At 48.9% G+C, this 19,990-nt stretch overlaps 1 protein-coding gene across 8 annotated transcripts in view; it reads right to left on the reverse strand.

Moving 5' to 3' along the window:
* CDON (cell adhesion associated, oncogene regulated) overlaps positions 1-19,990 on the reverse strand; it is a 61,680-nt gene that overhangs the window by 31,249 nt on the left and 10,441 nt on the right. For 5 of the 8 annotated variants that reach the window (XM_074560986.1, XM_074560992.1, XM_074560985.1 and 2 more), the window contains 4 exons: positions 5,001-5,137; positions 2,537-2,809; positions 698-844; positions 199-342 (listed from right to left, as the gene is read on the reverse strand). In XM_074560986.1, the coding sequence (XP_074417087.1) occupies positions 199-342; positions 698-844; positions 2,537-2,809; positions 5,001-5,076 (640 nt within the window). In that variant the 5' untranslated portion in view covers positions 5,077-5,137. Of the gene's footprint in view, positions 1-198; positions 343-697; positions 845-2,536; positions 2,810-5,000; positions 5,138-12,407; positions 13,301-14,660; positions 15,041-16,349; positions 16,418-19,990 lie in introns of those variants that run through there. The other 3 variants (XM_074560987.1, XM_074560991.1, XM_074560989.1) reach the window with 3 other exon arrangements.

A 19,990-nucleotide genomic window follows, 5' to 3' on the forward strand; every position in this document is an offset into this window, starting at 1 on the left:
CGAAAAGCAGCCGTGCCGCTCCTCCGCAGCAAGGGGAAATAAGAACTGAACGTGCCAATAACGCAGGACGGATTTTACATAACACGGCATTCGAGACCAGCGGGTATTTAGGCCGCTACGCCCAGGCTAAAAACCTCCGGGACATCATTTATTCGGTTTGAGATGTATTAATTCTGGAAAGCTGAGGTGTATACTCACGTGTGACTACGAGCTTACGCCCAGTGAGTTCTACTCTGAGATCGTGAGTAACCGGGTTGTACGCCGCACATTTATAGGACCCTCTGTCTTCTAAAGATACATTCAAAATCTGCAGGTTTCCAGACGGAAGAATTAGGTAGTTGTCTAAACAAGCGGGGAAAGGAAAAGAGATTATCTTTAACTTAAGTTTCAAGAAAAGGTTTCCTTTTAAAAAAAAAACCAAAACAACACAACACATATATTTTTAAATATCTTGTCAGATATACCAATCTGTTCTAAATGTAGGATCACAACAAAATCGTGCTGCCTTGCAAAGGATATTAATTTACAAAGGTCAGTTTATCTAAAGTGATTTCCACAGGAAGTTCTGCAAGTTTTGGGGTTGTTTTTTTTTTTTTTCCCTTCAAGTTCTAAGGAAAAAAAAAAAAAAAAAAGTAAAAATCCAGGCAAGCTTTTACTGGATATTTACGTTGCTGATCAGGGGCACAAAACACCTCACCTGTTGATTGTTCCAGCCATTTCCCCCGCACTTGAAAGCGAACCTGGGCTTTAGGGTTGCTTTCTGGCACCTTGCACCCGATGAAAGCCGTACCTCCTTCCTCCGCCGCGACGGCGGGCTTCACCGACGTGTCAAAGTCAGCTAAACCTAGAAGAGAACGGGTAAAAGGTTAAGGGCAGCCACGGCTTGGGAAAGGGGAAGGGCAGCAAGCTCACTATTTGCGCTTAAAGCGTCACTGGTTTCAAGCTGATTTATCTTCCGCGCTGCAGCATCTGGACGTTCATATCAGCAGGCGTTGTCTTTCTACAGTCCATAAGGGACTAAACCCTCTTGTGTAAGTACACCTCCTTACGACCGAAAAGGTCGGTTTTTTTTACACGGGAATAGTCAGGAAAGAAAAAAAAAATAAAATAAAATATCTCCTACGTTCCCTCAGCTGCAAAAAGCAGGCGGAGAAACGTGAGAGGCTGCAGTGACGCTGGCGGGCCCTGAAGGCACCACAGCAGACAATTTACACAAACAGCAGGAAGCCTGTCCGTACGAAACGTTAAATTGTCTTTCTGCGATTATAATTAAACACAACACCGAGTACGGCAGCGCCTTCCCCACTGGCTGCCACGAGCCACGAGGCCGGCAGAAAGCCTCAGCAGCTAACGGCGCCTTCCCATTTGCTACTAAAACCTCCAACGGAGGAGAAAAAGCGCGGAAGCGGCTCTTCTGCTCCGTTCGCGTTCAAAGCGTCTTCCAGGTTGGGAAGTTTTTCTATGTTAGCCACCCTTATGGCTCTCTCGAGAGGGTCTCGCTATGGGTCAGTACTTTACCAAAACACTTAACTTCTCGCACTTTTAAGAAAATTTTCCTCCCCGGGGGATTTTGGACATGCTCCATAGATGAGGTACCCTCACCGAGAAATCACTCGGATCCCGCCTGACAAAGGCCTGATTCAGACAGCACCAAGCCGACAAATCAAGCTCACGGAGGAATATTACGTTCCCATTCTCAGCACCACGTCGCCCTTCCCACGTGGAAAACACTGCCCTTCCTCTTCTAAAGTCCTTTACGATCAAATAATTTACAGATCAGGCACTACGGCAGAGACTGATCAAGAAGAACCAGGGCCACTGAGAGGAGGGAAATCGCACCTGAAAGGGGAGAAGACTGTCCCCACCTGAGGAACATCCGGATAGTTTTGACCAAATGCAACAAAGTGAGGGATAAGGAGGATTTGCAACTCCCACTTATTTCCCAGGCAACAGTTCTCACTCATTTCTCCTCTTTTCTAATCAAATCTCAAGCACGCTTCTGCGGTGACATGGCAGCTCAGTTGCTGTTTCAAGATCCTTTTTGAAGGGAAGCTTTTGGGAACCTTGTACTTCCAGGCCAATTCATTGAAATTAACGTTAATTTCGCTGAACAACGTTTATATTTGCTTGAAAGGCCTCTTGAGGTCTCTAGCCCAGCCTTTCAGCTCGAAATGCTGCTGTCGCCAACGCTAAATCCATCAGCTGTGGTCCTGCTTGAGCCTGTAAAGGCCTCCAAGGATGGAGATCCACAAGCTCTCCGGAGGATCCGTTCCACGGCTGCCTCACCTGACAGGTCTCAGGTGACACCGGAGAAGAAAAATTGGCGAAAAGCGTATAACTGATCACATACCAAGTTAACTGGCTGAGGGGGGGGAAAAAAAAAAAAAAAAAAAAACCAAAAAAAAACACAAAACCAAAAACCACCACCTTGAAACTAGGTGTTTTCTAAAAGCCAAAGATAAACAAACCACAGAAACCAGCTGAGGTCGATATAATTTGCAAGGAGCAGAGGAATACGGAGGAAAAATTAACTTACTGCCCATGGATACCGTCGCAGGCCTGCTCACAACGGCACCCACGCTGCTGTTCGCAACGCACCGATAGCGGCCAGAGGTCGGCAGGCTGAGGGAGGCGATCGTCAAGGAGCCTGGCTGGATTTCCACTTCTCCCCCCTTGCTGTCCAGAGGCTCCCCATTAAAGAGCCATGACAGGCGAGCCGCGGAGGGCTCGGCAGAGCAGCGGAGTTGTACCGACCCACCAGGCTTCTGGACAGTAGACGAGGGCTCAGAAATAAAACGGGGAGTTAAATCTAAAAGGTGGGGAAAAAAAAAAATAAAAATAAATAATTCAGTTAGCGAGCGGCATTTTGTGCGGACGCAAGTGATACGGTTAATGATGACTCGGGCAAGAGACTGACGATGATCTGATTTATAGTAACGCTCTCTCCCGAGGCTCCCGCCGCTCTTCGGACCTGGCAAACTTCTTTCATCACAAGGTTAAATATTGCTAAAAGACTATTCAGATGAAGCAGAGACAAATAAAGGGTTTACACTTGCTAGCGACGCTCCAAGCAGGTGTCACCTTTTCCTCCGCAGCTGGTGACACAGACTCCCACCGTCCCCAACGCCAGGGAAAACTTCAAGACTCAAACCTCATTAAGAGGGTAACGGCGATGAAACGAAGGTAGCTTCGGCACACAGGAAGGGTGAGAGAGATCCCCGGGGAGGGGGGCGGGGGGGGACGACGAGGCACATCATGCTTGCTCGGGCCAGCAAAAACCGCAATCCCGCTGGATTTACGCGGAGCGGAACAGCGGCCATCACCTGTAGAGACGGAGTTTGGGAACACGCAGCTGTAGCTGATCTGTCCCATATGAGGCGGGCCCGGACGTGACTTGTAAAATTTTAGAAGTGGTAGCAGCCTGCCAGGTATTTATGCAGAACCGTCTCGGAGTCTGCAGAACTAATTAAAAATAGCAGGATAAAAAAAAAAAAAAAGCTGGACAAACAGCAAAGGCTCTTGTTAATTCCAAATCCATGGACTTCATCAGGAGGAGGATGATGAATTGGGCATCCATTATCTTTACCGAGTAAAGATGAGCAGAAACAGGAAAAGCTGCTAATAAATAAAAGGTTCAGCTCCACAAAACTTGGTTACGAGAATCCGTTTATTTGCCAGAAGAAAATTCCTGCTTGTTGGAGGAAACTTTCTCCTATCCAGGCCAACGAAACGCTGGGAATTATTTCAATTTGTTTTCTACGGAATTCTCTGCTAAAGATTTTGTACGGCAAAAGGCAATTAACGCCGGTAACGCCCATTTGGTTAGAAATACGGGAGGAAAAAAGAACAAAAAATTTAAAAAAAGACAGAGCGGCTGGGGGAAACAATTTCTAGTTTGTAAATACGCTAAGGAATTCCAGATAGCCCAGGTCGAGAAGATATTAAGTGACATCCAAATAAGAGACAGTTTTCTTGTAGGTGGGGCCCTCAGCTCGTGCTTTTCTTCTACAGTCAGTCCATCCAGGCTCTGTTTATGAGTTTCAGATGAGGAGCTGCACAGTTTGAACAGAACCATAAACTATCTGCATAAACATAAAATAAACCTGGAAATTGAAGTGTGGCTTCACTTAACAAAAAGAGATGAAATCCATAAAAACGGTACCCAAGCATTTCACAGGACTCCAGATGTCCATTTTTAGCTTTTAATTAGACAACTGTTTTTCCTATTAGTTCAGTTTGAATTTCCAGGGGTAAGAGAAAAAGCAACGACCTTTTTAGTTTGCTAGCCACCGAGAGCTACGAAACTGCACTCTTACTTTCATCTGCGCCCCTGCCCTTGCTCATGACACCAACACTTTGCGCTCGGAGTAAAAGTCAAAATTGGTAGCAGTGACCCTGCAGCTGGAATTTATCTCCCATGACTGCTTGAAAAATAAAATTTATCCCATTTGCTTATAACGATTGGCTATGAAGTGCTAAAAGTAGTAAAAGCTTCTTTTTTGTGTGGTTACGTTAAGACAAGCTGACTACACAGAGCAGATGTGTCAATTAAAACCATCCCTCTTCTTTTTTTAACGCAAGAGCTGTTCCAACTGCAGCCACGCATCAGCGTTCGTGTTTCAAAGATCTGATTCCCCGCTCCCCCTACAAATTTCAAACCCCTCCCAAGCCCACGGGAACACAAGATGCACTGGACACAGCAAAAAATCGGCGTCCAGCTCAGTCCGCGGAGATCCCAAAGAACAAACCTACCTAACAGAGCCTTCCACGTTCAAGCACTTGTTTTGAGCCAACTTTTCAAAAGCAAAGACATAGATTCAGCTTAAGACCATGTGCAAGTACTCCATGCTTCCTTAAAAGCAGATTGTCGATAACACGCGTTGGCCACCGCCGCGTTGGCCACCGCCGCACACCCTCTAAATCGTCGTTCATTCGAAAGCCTGGACTCAACCTCCAGAACCTGCGAGCAAATCACCTCGGCTCGGGTTGGAAGGCCTTACCTGAACTGGCGGCAGCGATGAGACCCGTGGCAGTGATGAAGAGCAGTGCCTGTAAGCGTCCGGGATCTGGATGCATAGCGCCAGATTCCAGAAGTTGAAAGCACCAAGCTCCAGACTAAGATGAGGCACCGAAACAGCTACAAAACAAACAAACAGATGTCTACTGTAAGCTTCAGGAGTTAGTCTTTTAACTCTCTTACAACAAAGTGCTTGGGGTTTTAAAAAAAAAAAAAAAAAGCGCAACCAGGAAACAGCCAATATTCTTTGCAATATAGAAACCATCTGTAAAAATGAGTTAGAAGTTGAACTTAACTACGTTTCCAAGTACTATTCTTAATATAAGATTTTTTTTTTTTTCCACAGCTGGGGTATGAGGCATCCGCGCCGAACCACACTGCCTTGATAAATTAGACTCCTTTCCAACCAGAGGAATTGAAGTCCAAAGTAAACAGCTTATCTATTGGAGATAATATTGTTTGCAAACAATAATCGTTTGACCATCTATCACCGGGCTACACTTGTTTTACAAGTTTATGAACTGACACGCTGCGATGCGGCTACCGCTCATCATTGCTCTGAACCTGCCCACTGAGACATGTCATCTGCTTCCTCCTCCTGGTGGGCTTTGCAGTCCGACCGTGGCAAACGCCTACCAGAAAAAAAATCACCAATATTAATCTAATTCTCAATTACACTCCCAATCCAACAGTGCTTTCTCATATATTCTTCCGGGGCGCCCGTTATGCGTGCTTTTATCTACGCGGCGTCTTCTACAACAGGACACTCCTTTTCTTGGCCATATCTCGCCTGACCGTTCTGCTACGCAAGATCTCACTTTCAGCCACAAAAAAATACCAACTACATCACAAACCCAGCAAAATCCAAACTCAACCCAGAAACCGGCGCTGCAACTCGCCCGAGGTGAGTCTCGGAAACGGTGTTTCTGGCACTCACGGGTCTCCATCAAACGTTCTTTTCTCCAAGAAATAAACTAATCCGCAGCTGTCGGTCACTTAAATTCTTCTATTTGCCTTGCGTAATATAATGATGAATAAGATTAGAGTTCATTGAGCGCAGTTACTTCATTTATCAGCCCGGCCGTACAATTTTGCCGCTGATAACACTCAACATGCATTTGAAACATCTCATCGATCAGAGGCGTATATAAACACGTATGTGACACACATACAATAACTAGGAGTTTTGCTGGCAGCGCGCAGAAACAAGTGCGACACCACACAGGCGTGGCAGAAACAAGCCCCAGTTTCTTGAGCGCTCGCAGAGCCATTTGCTTTCCAAGAAGCCGGATCCAGATAGTAACGGCAGCGTTATTCCCGCGGTTTATTTAAGAATAACGGGGTTTTATCATCGGAACATCACTGCGAAATACATACGCAGAATAAGCATCAGGAAAAGACTCCAATAATAATAATAAAAGGATCACGCTAGATTTTATGGAGCTGTTTGCTTACTGCTACTTCTCCCTGCAAATCGCGCTCCAGGCTTATGACGTCGAGTTCTGCTCCCATTTCGGGGCGGTTTTATCTGATCCGGCAAATTCCTTTCAGCTGTTGGGAAGAGCCGGGAATCCCGCGGCCCAGGCCGGTTCCCCAACAAGAGCCGCGGCTGTTTTGGGAAGAGGCGGATGGCAGAAGAGCCGGGCTGAGCAGAAAGGGGTTTGGTTTATTTGAATTCTCGCTCGGTTCAAGGGCAGGAGAGCCGCTCCACCAGCCCGCGCAGAGGACAAAGTAAACACCCAGAGAACTTGTTAACATCAAACACTTTGCTGAAGAGGGGTGGGGGGCAATGTTGCTTTTTGCCAAATCTTCCCTCCACTATTTATTTATGAAAAGCAGTGAAACGTATATTCTAGGTCAACTTTAACCCCAGCACATGGAGCTACTGGGTTATTTTGCAGCTGTCTTTTTAAACAAGGCCAGCTCATTATCTTTAACTAAACTTTATCTTTGGAGATCTACTTTATCCAGGCTCTGATTTCCCTCTGTTTATCTTTCTCTTTACATGTTCCTAGCTGCCAGTGTCAACAGCTACTCCTCTTTTGACCTACCAGCTTGGCTTTCGCAGGCTTGCGGAGTGGGAAGATCAACTGTAAAGCAGCGAGTACGCAAAGCCAGCCACAAATACCAGAAGTTCTTTGACTGGAGCAGGGGGAAGGAAAAAATACTCGCTTTGACTGGAGTAGCATCGTTCAGCAGCAACGCTTGGCCATCCCGACAAAGTTTCTCTACCATCCACTTCGGAAGGGACCGCAGAAACCTCCTATTTGCCGGCAGATGTGGGAACACGAGGGGAAGAGAAGATCCAATGTGCGATACGCAACCCAAAAATACTTGCTTTTTTTCTGTTTCTTCTGCAGATGATGTCACCACAGAAGCTCCTCGCCGGGTACAGAGAAGAGGGCAAGAGCGCGGCTCATAGTTTTGGGGTCTTCAGAAACCCAGCAGAGAAACCTTGCCTTTTTACTGTTGGATTAATACATATCCGAGCGCTAAAGGGCCTCAGGGATGGAAAACCAAAACTCTTCCCCCCTGCCATCATTTCAATAACCCTGAACTCCCATTCCGACAGCAGGTACCAGTCATTGGGGACCTACTGGGCACAGAATGAGGAGCGCTTTGGTTAGGTGTGGCTCCGTCTAAGTGTCTCAGACTCACCCGGGAACAACTCTGCCCGCTGCTCACTCACTATTCCTCGCTTGAGAGAATGAATCTCCTCGCCAGCGGATTGATCAGCCCAAGTTATTTCGAAGTCAGTGGTGCCACTGAAAAAAGGGGCTATTTTCAAGCCTTGTAAAGTAACACTAGTATCAGGAGGTATTCCTATCCATGAGAATATTATTCAAGGTTGAATAGAGAGGGACACGGTTTTCACGGATCAAGTCCTTTCCACTTTCACCGGCAATTTCTCCAGACTATCAGTTCCATACACCAGAAAGCCACAGCATGGCAAAAGCACGTATTTTCCCTACTTCCACCGGGACATCTTCATCTAAATGCATCTTCCAACTATTTTCATCCAGCACTTGACCTCCTCGTCAGCTCTGAAGTCATTTGCTGCTCACGGATGAAGGGAAACGAGGAAGATAACGGACTTGTGTCAGGAGTCGTCGTCCTGACCGTTCCAATGGCCTTGGAAGCACACTGCACACGCAGGGGCATCCAGAAACGTGTAGCTGGTACTTTTGGAGACAGTTAGTACCATGGAGTACTTCTGACGACCACATAATTCTGGTTGCGCGTCTTATTTGTCACATAAACCATCAGAGCTACCTCCAAACGCAGGGGAAGGGTACGTTTCAATTAGTCCCTGTAGGAGCCCCAGGGAGGTTTCCCAGTGCGGGAGCAGGGCTGTCCCCACTGCCAGGCTGTCACATCAGCCCCGGCGCACGCTGGCTCGGTTCTGCGGGGCAGCATACACACCATCACCTGATTGTCGAGGCCTGAAGACCTCACCGGGATGGACGTGGGCCATCCCCAGCACACGGGCTTACCAAAACATCCTACTGGGACGACACGGGAAGACACAGGCACCAGACCGGCTTCTCACGTCTGATCCAGACTCAGTGCAGCGAGACAGCGCAGCCCTGGCAGCGACCCTCTCCTCTCTTCCCAAAGCTTCAACGCTTGTCACTGTTTCTCCGGAAACCAGCGGTCTTCAGTGGAAGGCTCCACGTCTGGTCCGTTCAGTCTAACGAACTTAACCTACCACCTCCAAACTAAGTCGCTCCTGCCTGTGCTTGCCCCCCCTCCCCCCAAAGAAAAGGTTTTATGCTCTACAAAATGACAAAACGCTGGCCTGTGTCCTTCCAAACACGGCCGAGAACCTGCCCTGCTTATTTACCGGACCATGAACTTCCCATCTCCACCCTCGCAGCTGAGGGCAGAGCCACTACTAAGGAGAGCGTTATCGCACGCCCGTTCTTGTTCCCTCTGGTTCAGCTCCCTGAATCATCTTCCTACCATCTCAGACCAGCTGGCAGGGCAACACCAGGACCTCCCTTCCACCGGCGAGCGGCCACCAGAGCTACGTAGCCACCACCCCACCTCAACCTAACCTGCCACCGCGTTGCCGCTCCGTCGCTCCCCTCCAAAACCCATCCCACCTTCAGCGACCCAACTTCAGCCTCCTGAAGCCGAAGGAGGAAAGGGTTTCTTCGCTCGCCAAACGTTCCGGGTGCCATAAACGCTGGAGCAGAGTGGAGAAGGAGGAGGAAGGAAACGGCATGCTCGGGAACAGAGGGAGTTATTCAGGTTGCCCACTCCACCTCCAAGAGCTCAGGGCCTTCTCTAAGAAGCCCTAGGAAAAAGTGACAGGGAGCTGCTGCTTCGGGGCAGCACCACCCGCCAGCTGCAGACGTGACAACACTTTCCACTTGGAGTAAAACAGCTTTGGCTACGAAAGATCTCTTATTTTGTTAAGCTCAACTCCAAAAAAAAAAAAAAAAAAATAGATAATCAAGTAATCCAACCTCACTTTATAATGCTATATGTGATCTAACGCCTAAAGCATGGCAAGTACTGAGATTTTCCCCCCCTCCCTTCCCCCCCCCCCCCCCAGGTCATTTATTACAGAATTACCAAGAAAAATTTCATTTTAACTCGCTGGCCAAGATTGTTTCCACCAGTACAACAAGAATTGCAGATTTTTCAAAGCACCTAAATTTAAACCCCCGGAATTAACTAAAACACCGCGCCTTTAGCGCGAGTGAGATCATTAAATCTCGCACCGAGACACCTTAAAAAGAAAAAAAAAAAAAAAAAAAAAGAGGTATTGAAGCCTGTGGCATTCCAAGAGAAAGCAATCAGACATTCCTGCAGCTCGGCTCCTCAGTGATCTCCGAAGCCTTTGATCACTGACTGTCTTCATGCTGTCCTCCTGGGGTCTGGCAAAATGAGTGTAACAGCTGGCATATATACTTCATTAGCTTTTTGTGGCGGGGAGGAGCGGGTTAGCAGCCCGTCGGCTTTACCGACTAACCTCCGAGGTTTATTCCTGCCTGGAAAAGCCCCGGAAGGGTCCCCCAGCCAGCGACACCGGCGCGTTCGCGCGCACGGCTCGGATGTTGCCGGCGCGCCTCTCCTAAAAAACACGCCGTCCCTTAAAGATGCTGACTTCTAACGCCAACGCGCAGGGCTGAGGTGGCTAAAAGGCAACCCAAGCCCGGTGAAACCCCCGTTTTTATGAACGCTTAATGACCACTCAATCATTAACATCAACCTTTAAAAAGCAAATGCAGCACCTACAGTGTTCATTACCCTCCCCCTCCCCTCTTTTCAGGGTCTCAATCGAGTCAGTCGAGCGTGCAAACCGATCCTGTCGCCAGCAAAAGCATTTCCTTTCACTGTGGTCAGCCCAAAGCCGGGGAAGAAAATGGAAGTGACTTGGAGTTATGGCACCAAAAAGGCCAGACAAGCAAGGAAATAATCAACTCCACATGAGCCACTTCTAGCCCATCACAATGAAAAGGGCCCACGACTAACCCCAGGAAAGGTCAGCGGGACTATGGGGGTCAGAAGCTGAAAAAGGCAATAGCCAGCAGCTGCCAGCTGCAATAAGAATCAATGTGGTCCTAATTACGCTCTGACGAGAGGGCTCGAGCACCGAAAAAAGTCCTGCTGTAATCACAGCTTGCGTCGGGGAGGGGGGGGGGGGGGGAAATAAATAAATAAATAAAAATTTTCAAGCGCTCCCGTTTTACTCCCTTTCTCCACCTCGAGCACTGAAACTGCAGTTTCTGCGTTACTAAATTACAGGAAGCCGAGCAACGGAGATAAGGAGCCAGGCATTTACATAAGTGGGTTTGGTTTTTTTGGTTGGGGTTTTGTTTTTTTTTTTAAAAAAAAAAAAAAGAAAAAAACCAACCATAATTAGGCATTTGTATTAGAATTATGGCATCACGAAAGACAGCATTTGGTGAGCGTCAGTAATAAAATTACGTACTTCAAAGGGCTTTTGTGGGCGCTTCCAGAAAACAAACTGAACTCTGCCTGGCAGTCCTTGCAAGCCGGGTTATTTTCTCTATCCTAAAAAACCCAAAAAGGGAAAACCCCCACAAAACCAGTTTGCTGACAGTGACCCTATAAACCAAGTGTGAAAGATATAAACAGGTCAGAATGTAGCGAAACATACTCAAAGGCATCTACGGAAACAAACCAAATGGAAAGGCATTTAAAAGTTACGAGGAAAAGCATCCTTTGATGTTACGTTCATATTTATTTATTGCGTTTTAAACAAAATGGAAGTATACTTTCCAGATCTTTATCGTAACAACTTAAAGGAGAGAAATCACAGTTGCGCAACCCTCGCCGGGGATTTCATTAACGCCTCCAAATTTCTGCCCAGCGTCCAAATCAATCCGTGCATCCAAGAGTTTCCTATGCGCGTTCCCACTTAATGATTCAATTGGTCTTTCCCCCCCCTCCCCCAACTCATTTTAGCTAATACGCAGTTTTACCAGCGGCCTTGCAGGATCACGCACGGAGCTTCACATCTGCTCCCCACGATTTAACACGCGCGCCCACCCCTGTGAATCGGTGACGAATTTTGGGGGGGCTAAAGTACGGATTGCGCCGCATTTTGTAATGGCACGCTATTTTTGCCTAAATGAAGACTGAATGTTTGCTCGGGGCAGCAAACGAGAGGAAAAACAAACAGCACTGAGCAAACGAGACGGTGACTGAGTTCCTACGAGGAGAGGAGGCCTTAAGTCCCGATGGCCTTCCTTAAAAAAAATAGGCTCTTACGTCTTTTTCCAAAGCTATAAACCACCCTCAATAACATCAGCAATTTACTCAATCTCTGCTACAGGTAGAGTTCAGCGTCACAGGACAAGGTGACGCCACAAGACATTAAGTAACTGAAGAGGGGGTGGGGGGAGAATTAAAAAAAAAAAAAGAAAAAAAAAAAAAGAGAGAGGTATTAGCCTAAAAACACGACCAAAAAGTTGGCCTGCCTCAAAGATGGAGCAGCAGATCTTTGGCCGAGCTGTTCACTGGATTTTTCTATTTTGCTTTCAGGCCTGGAAAGCCTCATGGCTGGTATCAGCTGTTGGACTCCGATCAAAGTTTAGCTTTCCATTAATCCTTTGAGTTATATGTGAGGCTGATAGAGAATTTTTTTTTTTTTTTTTTTTTTTTTTTTTAAGAAGACAGTTAAGATTACTCAGATACTTAATTTGCGCTCCAATATTTCAAAAACACCTTGACTTTAAAAACCTCAGTCTTGGCGTACATATGGTCTTGATAGAGGAGCGCATGCCTTGGCATCGGCTGAAGAAATGGATTTGTGAGCCGAGGGGAGAAAATTTAACGGTTTGTGTACTGGGCCGCTGCAAAACGCAGCGGAGAACCCCCCCGAGCCGCTCCTCCGCTATCCACACGCGCCTACCTTCTGCTGGGGGAGAGCTGGGATTTCCACCCCGCCGCAGCCGCGCCGCGCACAGCAAGGCAGACGTCAGGAGGAAAAAGAAAAAAAATAAATATAAAAAAAAAAAATAGATCAGCACAGAAGCCACACTTTCTTGGCCACAAACAGGCATAACAATTAGGTTAATTTTATTATTAACTTCGGGGGGGGGGGAAGGCTGAGACAGTCCCCCTGCTGCCGCGCTAATGAAGTGGGTATGGTTTCTGAGTCTTCTAGCCCCGGGGGAAGAAAAAAAACAGAGCATTAGCCTAATACACAGTTCTGCCGGACTGCAATTATGCTTAAATGCCTAAATAAGGGCTTTTAGACCTCAAGGGATCCGAAGGTATCATTAGTCTACCAGTTCCATCAACTGTAGACCAAATACATACAAAACTTCTCACCCGTTGCTCTTCAAGGCCCCGGAGACCTCACCCCTCTCATTCTCTCCTGCCTGGGCACTACTTTGCCCGATATTCCTGTTTTCTTCCCCGTATCTAGCTCACCACCTGTACCAAATCCGTCGCATCACCTCACCACCACCACCACCAGTTCTGCTCACCTTCAAACCGGGTCTCAAAGGGTCCCTTCTGCGAACATCCCTCTCTGCTCCTTCCTCCCTGGGAGCCGGGGGGTTGTTTTACTTTTCCAACTGAGTGATTTTTTATTTATTTATTTATTTTACCAAGACTGAGATTTTGCAACCAGTTCAAGCCAATTTAAAGCCAGGCTGCTGCCCAGGAGGGCAGCAACACCTTCCTTCAGGACCTGGCTTGCGTTCTCCTATCTGCACCAACGATCGTGCGGCCACCGAGTGAGTCAGATCTTCTGGCAGCTCCGGCTCAAAACTCAGCCAAAAAAAAAAACAAGGTTTAGTTTTCACCTGGACGGGGGAGCAGTTTCAGCTCCCTCCTGTAGGCCTGGCGCCCAGGGAGGGGGTAGGGATGGACATCCATGCAAGGGAACTTTGCACTCGAACAGCGTGAGGCCTCAGATCAGGTTAGGAAGCACCACCCCAGCATCTTTAATAAACTCACGAGTGCCAGAATGTCAGCAAAAATAAAGGAAAAACACACGAAACCCAACTCCAAGCGAGACATGCCCGTTTTCTCAAGCGAGCTAGGGGACTCGCCGTCCTAATTATCTGAAATACACGTGCACGAGCCACAGCAAGCTTCAGTACTGCCTTGGGCTGGGTCTTCTCCCCTCCAAAAAGTTTGCATCTTGCACGCCAAGGACGATCACCCAGGTTTGTAATTTCTCTACGGTTCCTATAACCCGAATCGAGCACTATTGAAAGAGGGGACTAGAACCCCAGGCTGGCTCTGGTCATCAGAAAAACCTGTCAGACTCTCAAGACAAAGGAGCTTGTGTCCACGCACGCTGCCTGAAGCTCCGCTCCCTGCGGCGCCCTCGCGCCCGGTAGGTTTTGAGACGCGCGAACGTTCACCACCAGAAGAGCAGCCATGGCCGAACTCTTGGAGGACAGCAAGCTCATTTCCGAGGCGATTCCAGATGAACACCGACACCTCATCCATCGGTGGCCTCCGGCAAGCTCTGAAAAAACGCAGGCAAATGGGTGCTTTTAGCTGCCTTACCCCGAGTCCAACTCGGTCTGTTGCAACTTGCAGGGATCCATGCTATCCGTGATCCCTTAAAGGGAAGCACAACTATTAAATCCACACCTGCAGCCAGAATTTATAGCAACCCCATCTACTGCTGTCTTACATCATAGGCAATTAGGAGCCTGTGAACTCATGGCTGCAGGATATGGGAGGCGCGCTGGAACCGGAGAGCCAAGCCTGCGTTACAGCACAGTCGTTAGTCACCCTGCCGAATTCACCGTGCCTGCGGAGGGCTGAAATCGCGCGCAAAACGGAGCGACTGATCCATTTTTTTGACTTGGTTTCCTAAATAAAAGTGCCGTCCTCCGCTTGAAATTGCTGCTTCCCCTCCTTCTCCAGCAGCCCGTACGCCGCCACGTGCAATGCCGACACACGCTGCCGCTGAACCCAGTCTCCGGGGTAGAACGGGCAGGAGAACAATGCTTATTAAAAAGCAAACGGGCTAACCAGTGACAGCTGAGGGAGAAAGCAGGAAAGAGCCCGTCCTTTCTTCCCCTGATTAAAACAAGCCTTCGAACAATTCATCCTTCAGCGTTACAGTAAGCTAAGCGGGTAATTCGGTTTTACTGCTCTCCTCCCCTCCCTTCCCCCATAGCTCAACAGATCAAACCTGGTTTCAAAATTGAAGTCCGAACTCTGCGGCGAAAACACGCTTCTTAACCTAGAGGGAAGGAATCCTGACACGGCTGACAGTATTCCTCCAGCAAAGCGGCAAAACAACCCCATTAGCCTCAGGCCCAGATAAAAGCTGTCTCGGTGCAACAGCCAGGCAGAAAAAAAAATGAGGGGGGAGGAAAAAAAAAAAATAAATAAATCACATTGGTCAGGTTTGCTACAACAGACTGACTTGGCTCCCACGCCAGGAGAGGGGCAGCAGAACACGGGGCGGGGGGAGGCTTTGGGTTGGATTTGCTCATCAGCATTGCGCAAGCGAGCACCGGCTGTAGCTTCCCGCCTCCTTCCTCGTGCCAGCGGAGCCGAAGGAGAGGCGTCGATCCAGGGGAAGGAGGCGGCAACCATCCCAAAACCATAGCCGGAGGGTTCGGCTTCTCCAGCTCTGCTGCTTCACCCGCAAAGCTGTGGCAGGGACCCCTGCTCAGGGCGGTGGGGGGCACAGCGTCAGACAGCCGCAGGGCCCGAGTCGGAGCCCTCAACCCGCTCCGGCGAATCAAGGTGACGGCAGCCAGCGGAACCAGTTCCAACACGAGCAACTGATAGCAAAGTAGTTAAGTTTCATCACGGGTACCAGGGAGAATTTTCCACCAGGTTAACCTGACTGCGCCCTGTTCTCACTCGCACAGGCACATCCTACTTTGCCGAACGGGATTTCTGTTCGGACATCCAACGGCAGACCGGAGATTCCATGAGACACCTTCTCAAGGGAAGAAGGGACACCACTGCCGTGGCTTCACAAGGCAGGAAGAAGGTTCGAGACTCTTCGTAGCACGTCAGCTCCCCCACAAGACTTTAATGCCGAGCTCAGCAACAGGCAGGGGCCCTACAAAGATAACCGGCTGCCGGGACTGATTCCATCCCACGTTAGCATCCATCAGATAGCAAGAAAAACAAGATTAAGCAGAACCACGGCATTAGTCTTCATTTAAACTTGGCAAAGAAAGCGAATGTTTCTTTTTTTTTGTTGGCTCCTCTTTGTGTGTTTTTTAAGGCAATCTCAGCCTTAGCCAGAGGAAGGTGCCTGGACTTTTTAATATTGGGGGATTAGAAGGGACAACACTTGTACGCTTGCCAGACCCCAGATAAGTGGTGAATGCTTAGGTTAAGCAGGCTAGCATCTGCCTCCCGCAATATATACATTGCCAGAGTGAAAATAAACAGCTTCACACCTTTGGCTCAGAGAAGGGCTTCAGCTTCTTTTACGTCCTCAACCTGCAGCCGCTCCACTTAAGGAAGAGGGTCAGAAGGGTGAGGGTTACTTGCAGTTCCCCTTTTCCAGCCTGTAAGAACAAGGCTGGAAAACTTTCGGTCTCCTGTTGGACGGGGTAGGAGGATTAGGGTCTTTCCTACAGCGCGCGGGATCTGGTGTTGCCTCGTTGTGTTTTGCTGTAACCAGTAAAAGTTGTTTCCGCATGCGTCGGTGACATAGGAGCAACAGCAGACGCACTGAGTACGAAAAACGCTAATTTGAAAACCAGACCATTTTTTAAAGCCCTCACCTCAGAAGGCCACAATCTAGGAAACCGCACCATGCTACCACCCAATTCACCCGAGGTCTGCTCCTGCGACGATTCACGGAGCCGAAGAGCCCCGCAACCGCAGACCGGCCAAGTTCAGTACCCACCGTGGATGATCCGGTCCTAGACTCCTCTCTGCTTGATCCCGGCTCGCACAGCGATCCGAAAGAGCAATCTGCACCCAAAAAAACACCTCAGTCTGAATAGCTGAATTCAAAGCGACACCATTAAGCCCGAAATTTCGACATATTTAGAGAGTTTTGATAATAACATTTTTGATTACATCCGTTGCCAGCTTCCTTCTACACCCTGACACCGATTTAAAGCATACATTCCTATTTCATTCTGCAACAAAGATTAGTGGCAGGAACAGAAAACATCTCCTGTTCCAAAAAGCCCTCGGGGTTTTCCTCCTTAGCTTGCATTTTATTAAGAGGAGACTCAAATCTCCATCAAGCTGCCATACACTGTCACTGCAAAGCATTTCGGCAACGAGTATCCCCAGTGCTACAGCAAAACGCACCTTGGGAAACAAAAGAGATTTCCTGAAGCTACGGCAAAGGTGAAATAGCTCCTCGGAAGCAACAGCCCTCAGCAAACTTTATGAAAATCCGGGCCTACGCTCCAGCAGATGCACGCGTAGCCGTAATTCACAAACTGTTGTGAGCTCTTATCGGGGGGAAGGGGGGGGAACAAAGGAAAACCACATGCTATTGTTTAGTTTGACTCCGCAATGCATTTAATCTACATGGGGTTGGAACGTTACGCGGCAAAACTCTTCAGCTACCAGAAATTACGCACAGCCAACGCTAGCAAAACCCATTCTCCAAACGGGGAAATGCCGTTTTAAAGATCTTATCCGTGCCCCACACAGCACAGAAATCCTCCAGCACGCAGCTGAAAGCTGTCACTAGCACTTCCGACCCCACACCCCCAAGGGGATTGGATCAATGCAAGAATACCAGCGCTCACGAAACCACGGAAAGCCAAAGCTGATGAGTTTCGCCAACTTGACCTTGAGCTATCGGAGCTTTTGCTAGCGAGAGAACAAGCCTACAACAGACCTGGGGGGGTCCTGCGCAGAGGGAAGACCCACCCAGACACCTATAACCATGGCATCTCACAGGCTCTTGGGGCCTATCAACAGTGTCTATCTACCCTTGATGAGTTCGAAGACTGTAACGTGACAAGACACAGTTTATGAGCTGCCAGAGTTATTCCAGTATATCCATAGGGACGACAACAGATTCAGCTACATGAATTCCACCCCTAAAGTTGCACAACTCCCTTCCCAGCCCCCTTCCCAACTGTGTGTGCGGTAACAAAGACTACACACATGTCACCGGGAGAACAGCTTTGGTGCGTGGCTCCAGAACAACCCCGGCCAGCTCAGAATCATAGAACGTGTTGGGTTGGAAGGGACCTTTGAAGGTCACCTAGTGCAACACCCCCTGCAGTGAACAGGGAGACCTTCAACCAGATCAGGTCGCTCAGAGCCTCATCAAGCCTGGCCTTGAACATCTCCAGGGATGGGGCCTTCATGGATCTGCAGACGAGGCATCAGCCGGGTGGGCCGGCAGATCTATCCCGGCGCAAGTGAAGATCCACCTTCCTAAACATCGTATTTCTCCTTCTAAAGGCACCCATTGCAATCTGGTCTCCAACAAGTTCATCCCTACTTCTCAAGCTCCTTTAGACAACTTTTTTCCAGGTCGCAGAGCACACTGCCTGCTGTCGGGGCCCCCAAGAGACCTGAGCTCACCGCCCCCTGGCCCCGGCAGGTGCCGGCATCAACCCTTCTCACCAGGGTAAGGAGTACGTGCAGACGAGTGATGTCATGGCTGGAGCAGCTGGGTGACATCATGGCCAGCGCAGCACCGCACCGCCAGCGCCCTCGCTCCAACCTGAGCCTCCCCCCGGCTTGGGAGGGGGGAGCTGTGGTTTATCTTCTCGCCCACCTTTGGCACAGCCCCGTCCTCATCCCTCCTTCGGTCCGGGGTTGGGGGGAGGTTGGAAGGTTTCAGCAGGCAGGCGGAATGAAACAGTGAAGAAAGAAGCTTTTCAGAGGGGGAGGCGGGGAGGGGGGAGGCACACACGTATTAAACAAATCATCTGTTTGGAGCGCTGGCTCCTACTTGTTCTCGGTTATATTATTCACTCAAGAGTGGATTAATCCATCACTGCAAAGGAATCTCCTGATCTCAGAGATAAAGGCAACAAGTCATGCACTGACTGTCTGTGGGTCCTCCTGAAAATCGCCAGCCTCTCTCATACCCTTATTTGGGCCGATCTATCATCTCTTAACAAACAAGAAACAAAAAAAAAAAAAGAAATAAAAATGAAAAAAATACCACCTGATTACATTAACTTTATTCGGGAAAACCTAGCTTGGATCAATCTGGAAGCAAGTAAGGGATTTCAACTGGGAAGAATCATCTTCAGTTTGTTTCAGAAGGGGCCGCGTTAACTGTCCCCTTCCCTTGCTGCAGCTCCCCAGATGGGACTTGTCCTCACGAGAGGACACCCCCCCCTTCCCTGGGGGTTACCTTCTGAACCAGCACGTAAAAAAAACCCCATGATTTCTTTTAAGGTTCTTTAGAGTGAGACCTTTTAGACAAATGATGTGCTTCACTCGGGTGAGGACTGGGTAAGTACCGTCCCCTTGCAGGAACAAGAGCATCTCCCCCTAGAGCGGGCTGCGCTGGGACACAAGGTGCCTACACAAGATACGATGACACTCTCCAGCATCCATTCATCCTTCATCCCTTTAGCAACCCACAGCTGGCTTTGCCAAGGCAAAACACTCCCCAAAAACACCTCAAAAATTTAAACCAGTGGTTCCCGGCCCCTCCGCAGGGCCTCTTTCTTCTCAATAAGGGGCTGCCCAAGATACGATGACACTCTCCAGCAGCAAGGACATCTCCAGCATCCATTCATCCTTCATCCCTTTAGCAACCCACAGCTGGCTTTACAAAAGCAAAACACCCCAAAAATTTAAACCAGTGGTTCCCAGCCCCTCCGCAGGGCCTGTTTCTCAAGGAGGGGCTGCTCGCCGCATAAGCATTTTTCCCCTCCTTTTAAGCGTCCTTTGGCGTTCTACAGGTTCGCTGCGAGGAAAACCAAGTCTGCGAGGCAGGCCGACTTTGTACGACTGCGAGGTAGGAAATATTAAACTCGTCTTTGAATTAAAGAAATAAGGCTCAACCGCGCGGTTCATTATCAGATGCAACGGTTGAAGTCTGTGGGGAAAAACTAAACAGCAAAAGGCAGGGTATAAATCAAAGGCGTGACCTGGCAGACAGGTGAGGTTTCACCTACGGAGCCCAGCGCCGGCCACTGCCAGGAGGGACTGTCTCCTTCCCCGCTCTGGAAGAAAATATTCCAATCTTGCTCTGGGTTTGGGGGGGAATTATTAATATTCCCACACACCCCCCCGCTTTAGTGAGCTAAACGGGTTTAATCGGGCATTTCTAGCAAGGGGCAGGAGATGGGGGGGGGGGGGGTGGAACGGCAAGATCCCCACACGCACCTCTGCAAGGGAACCGGCTCCTGGCTCAGCCACAGCATCCAGAGCGCAGGTTTATGAGTCGGCGAAGCCAATTTAAGAGCCGGCTGCTGCCAAAAGGGGCCGGTCCCCACCCCCTCGGGCCCCCAGAGGCCTCCCCAGTCATCGGGGTGGAAGATTTAGCAATTCTAACTGCGGGGCAAGATCCAGCGGAAAGTTTGGGGCTTGTTTTTTTGGTGATTT

The sequence above is a fragment of the Larus michahellis genome, chromosome 17 (assembly GCF_964199755.1).
Source record: "Larus michahellis chromosome 17, bLarMic1.1, whole genome shotgun sequence".
Classification (NCBI taxonomy): domain Eukaryota; kingdom Metazoa; phylum Chordata; class Aves; order Charadriiformes; family Laridae; genus Larus; species Larus michahellis.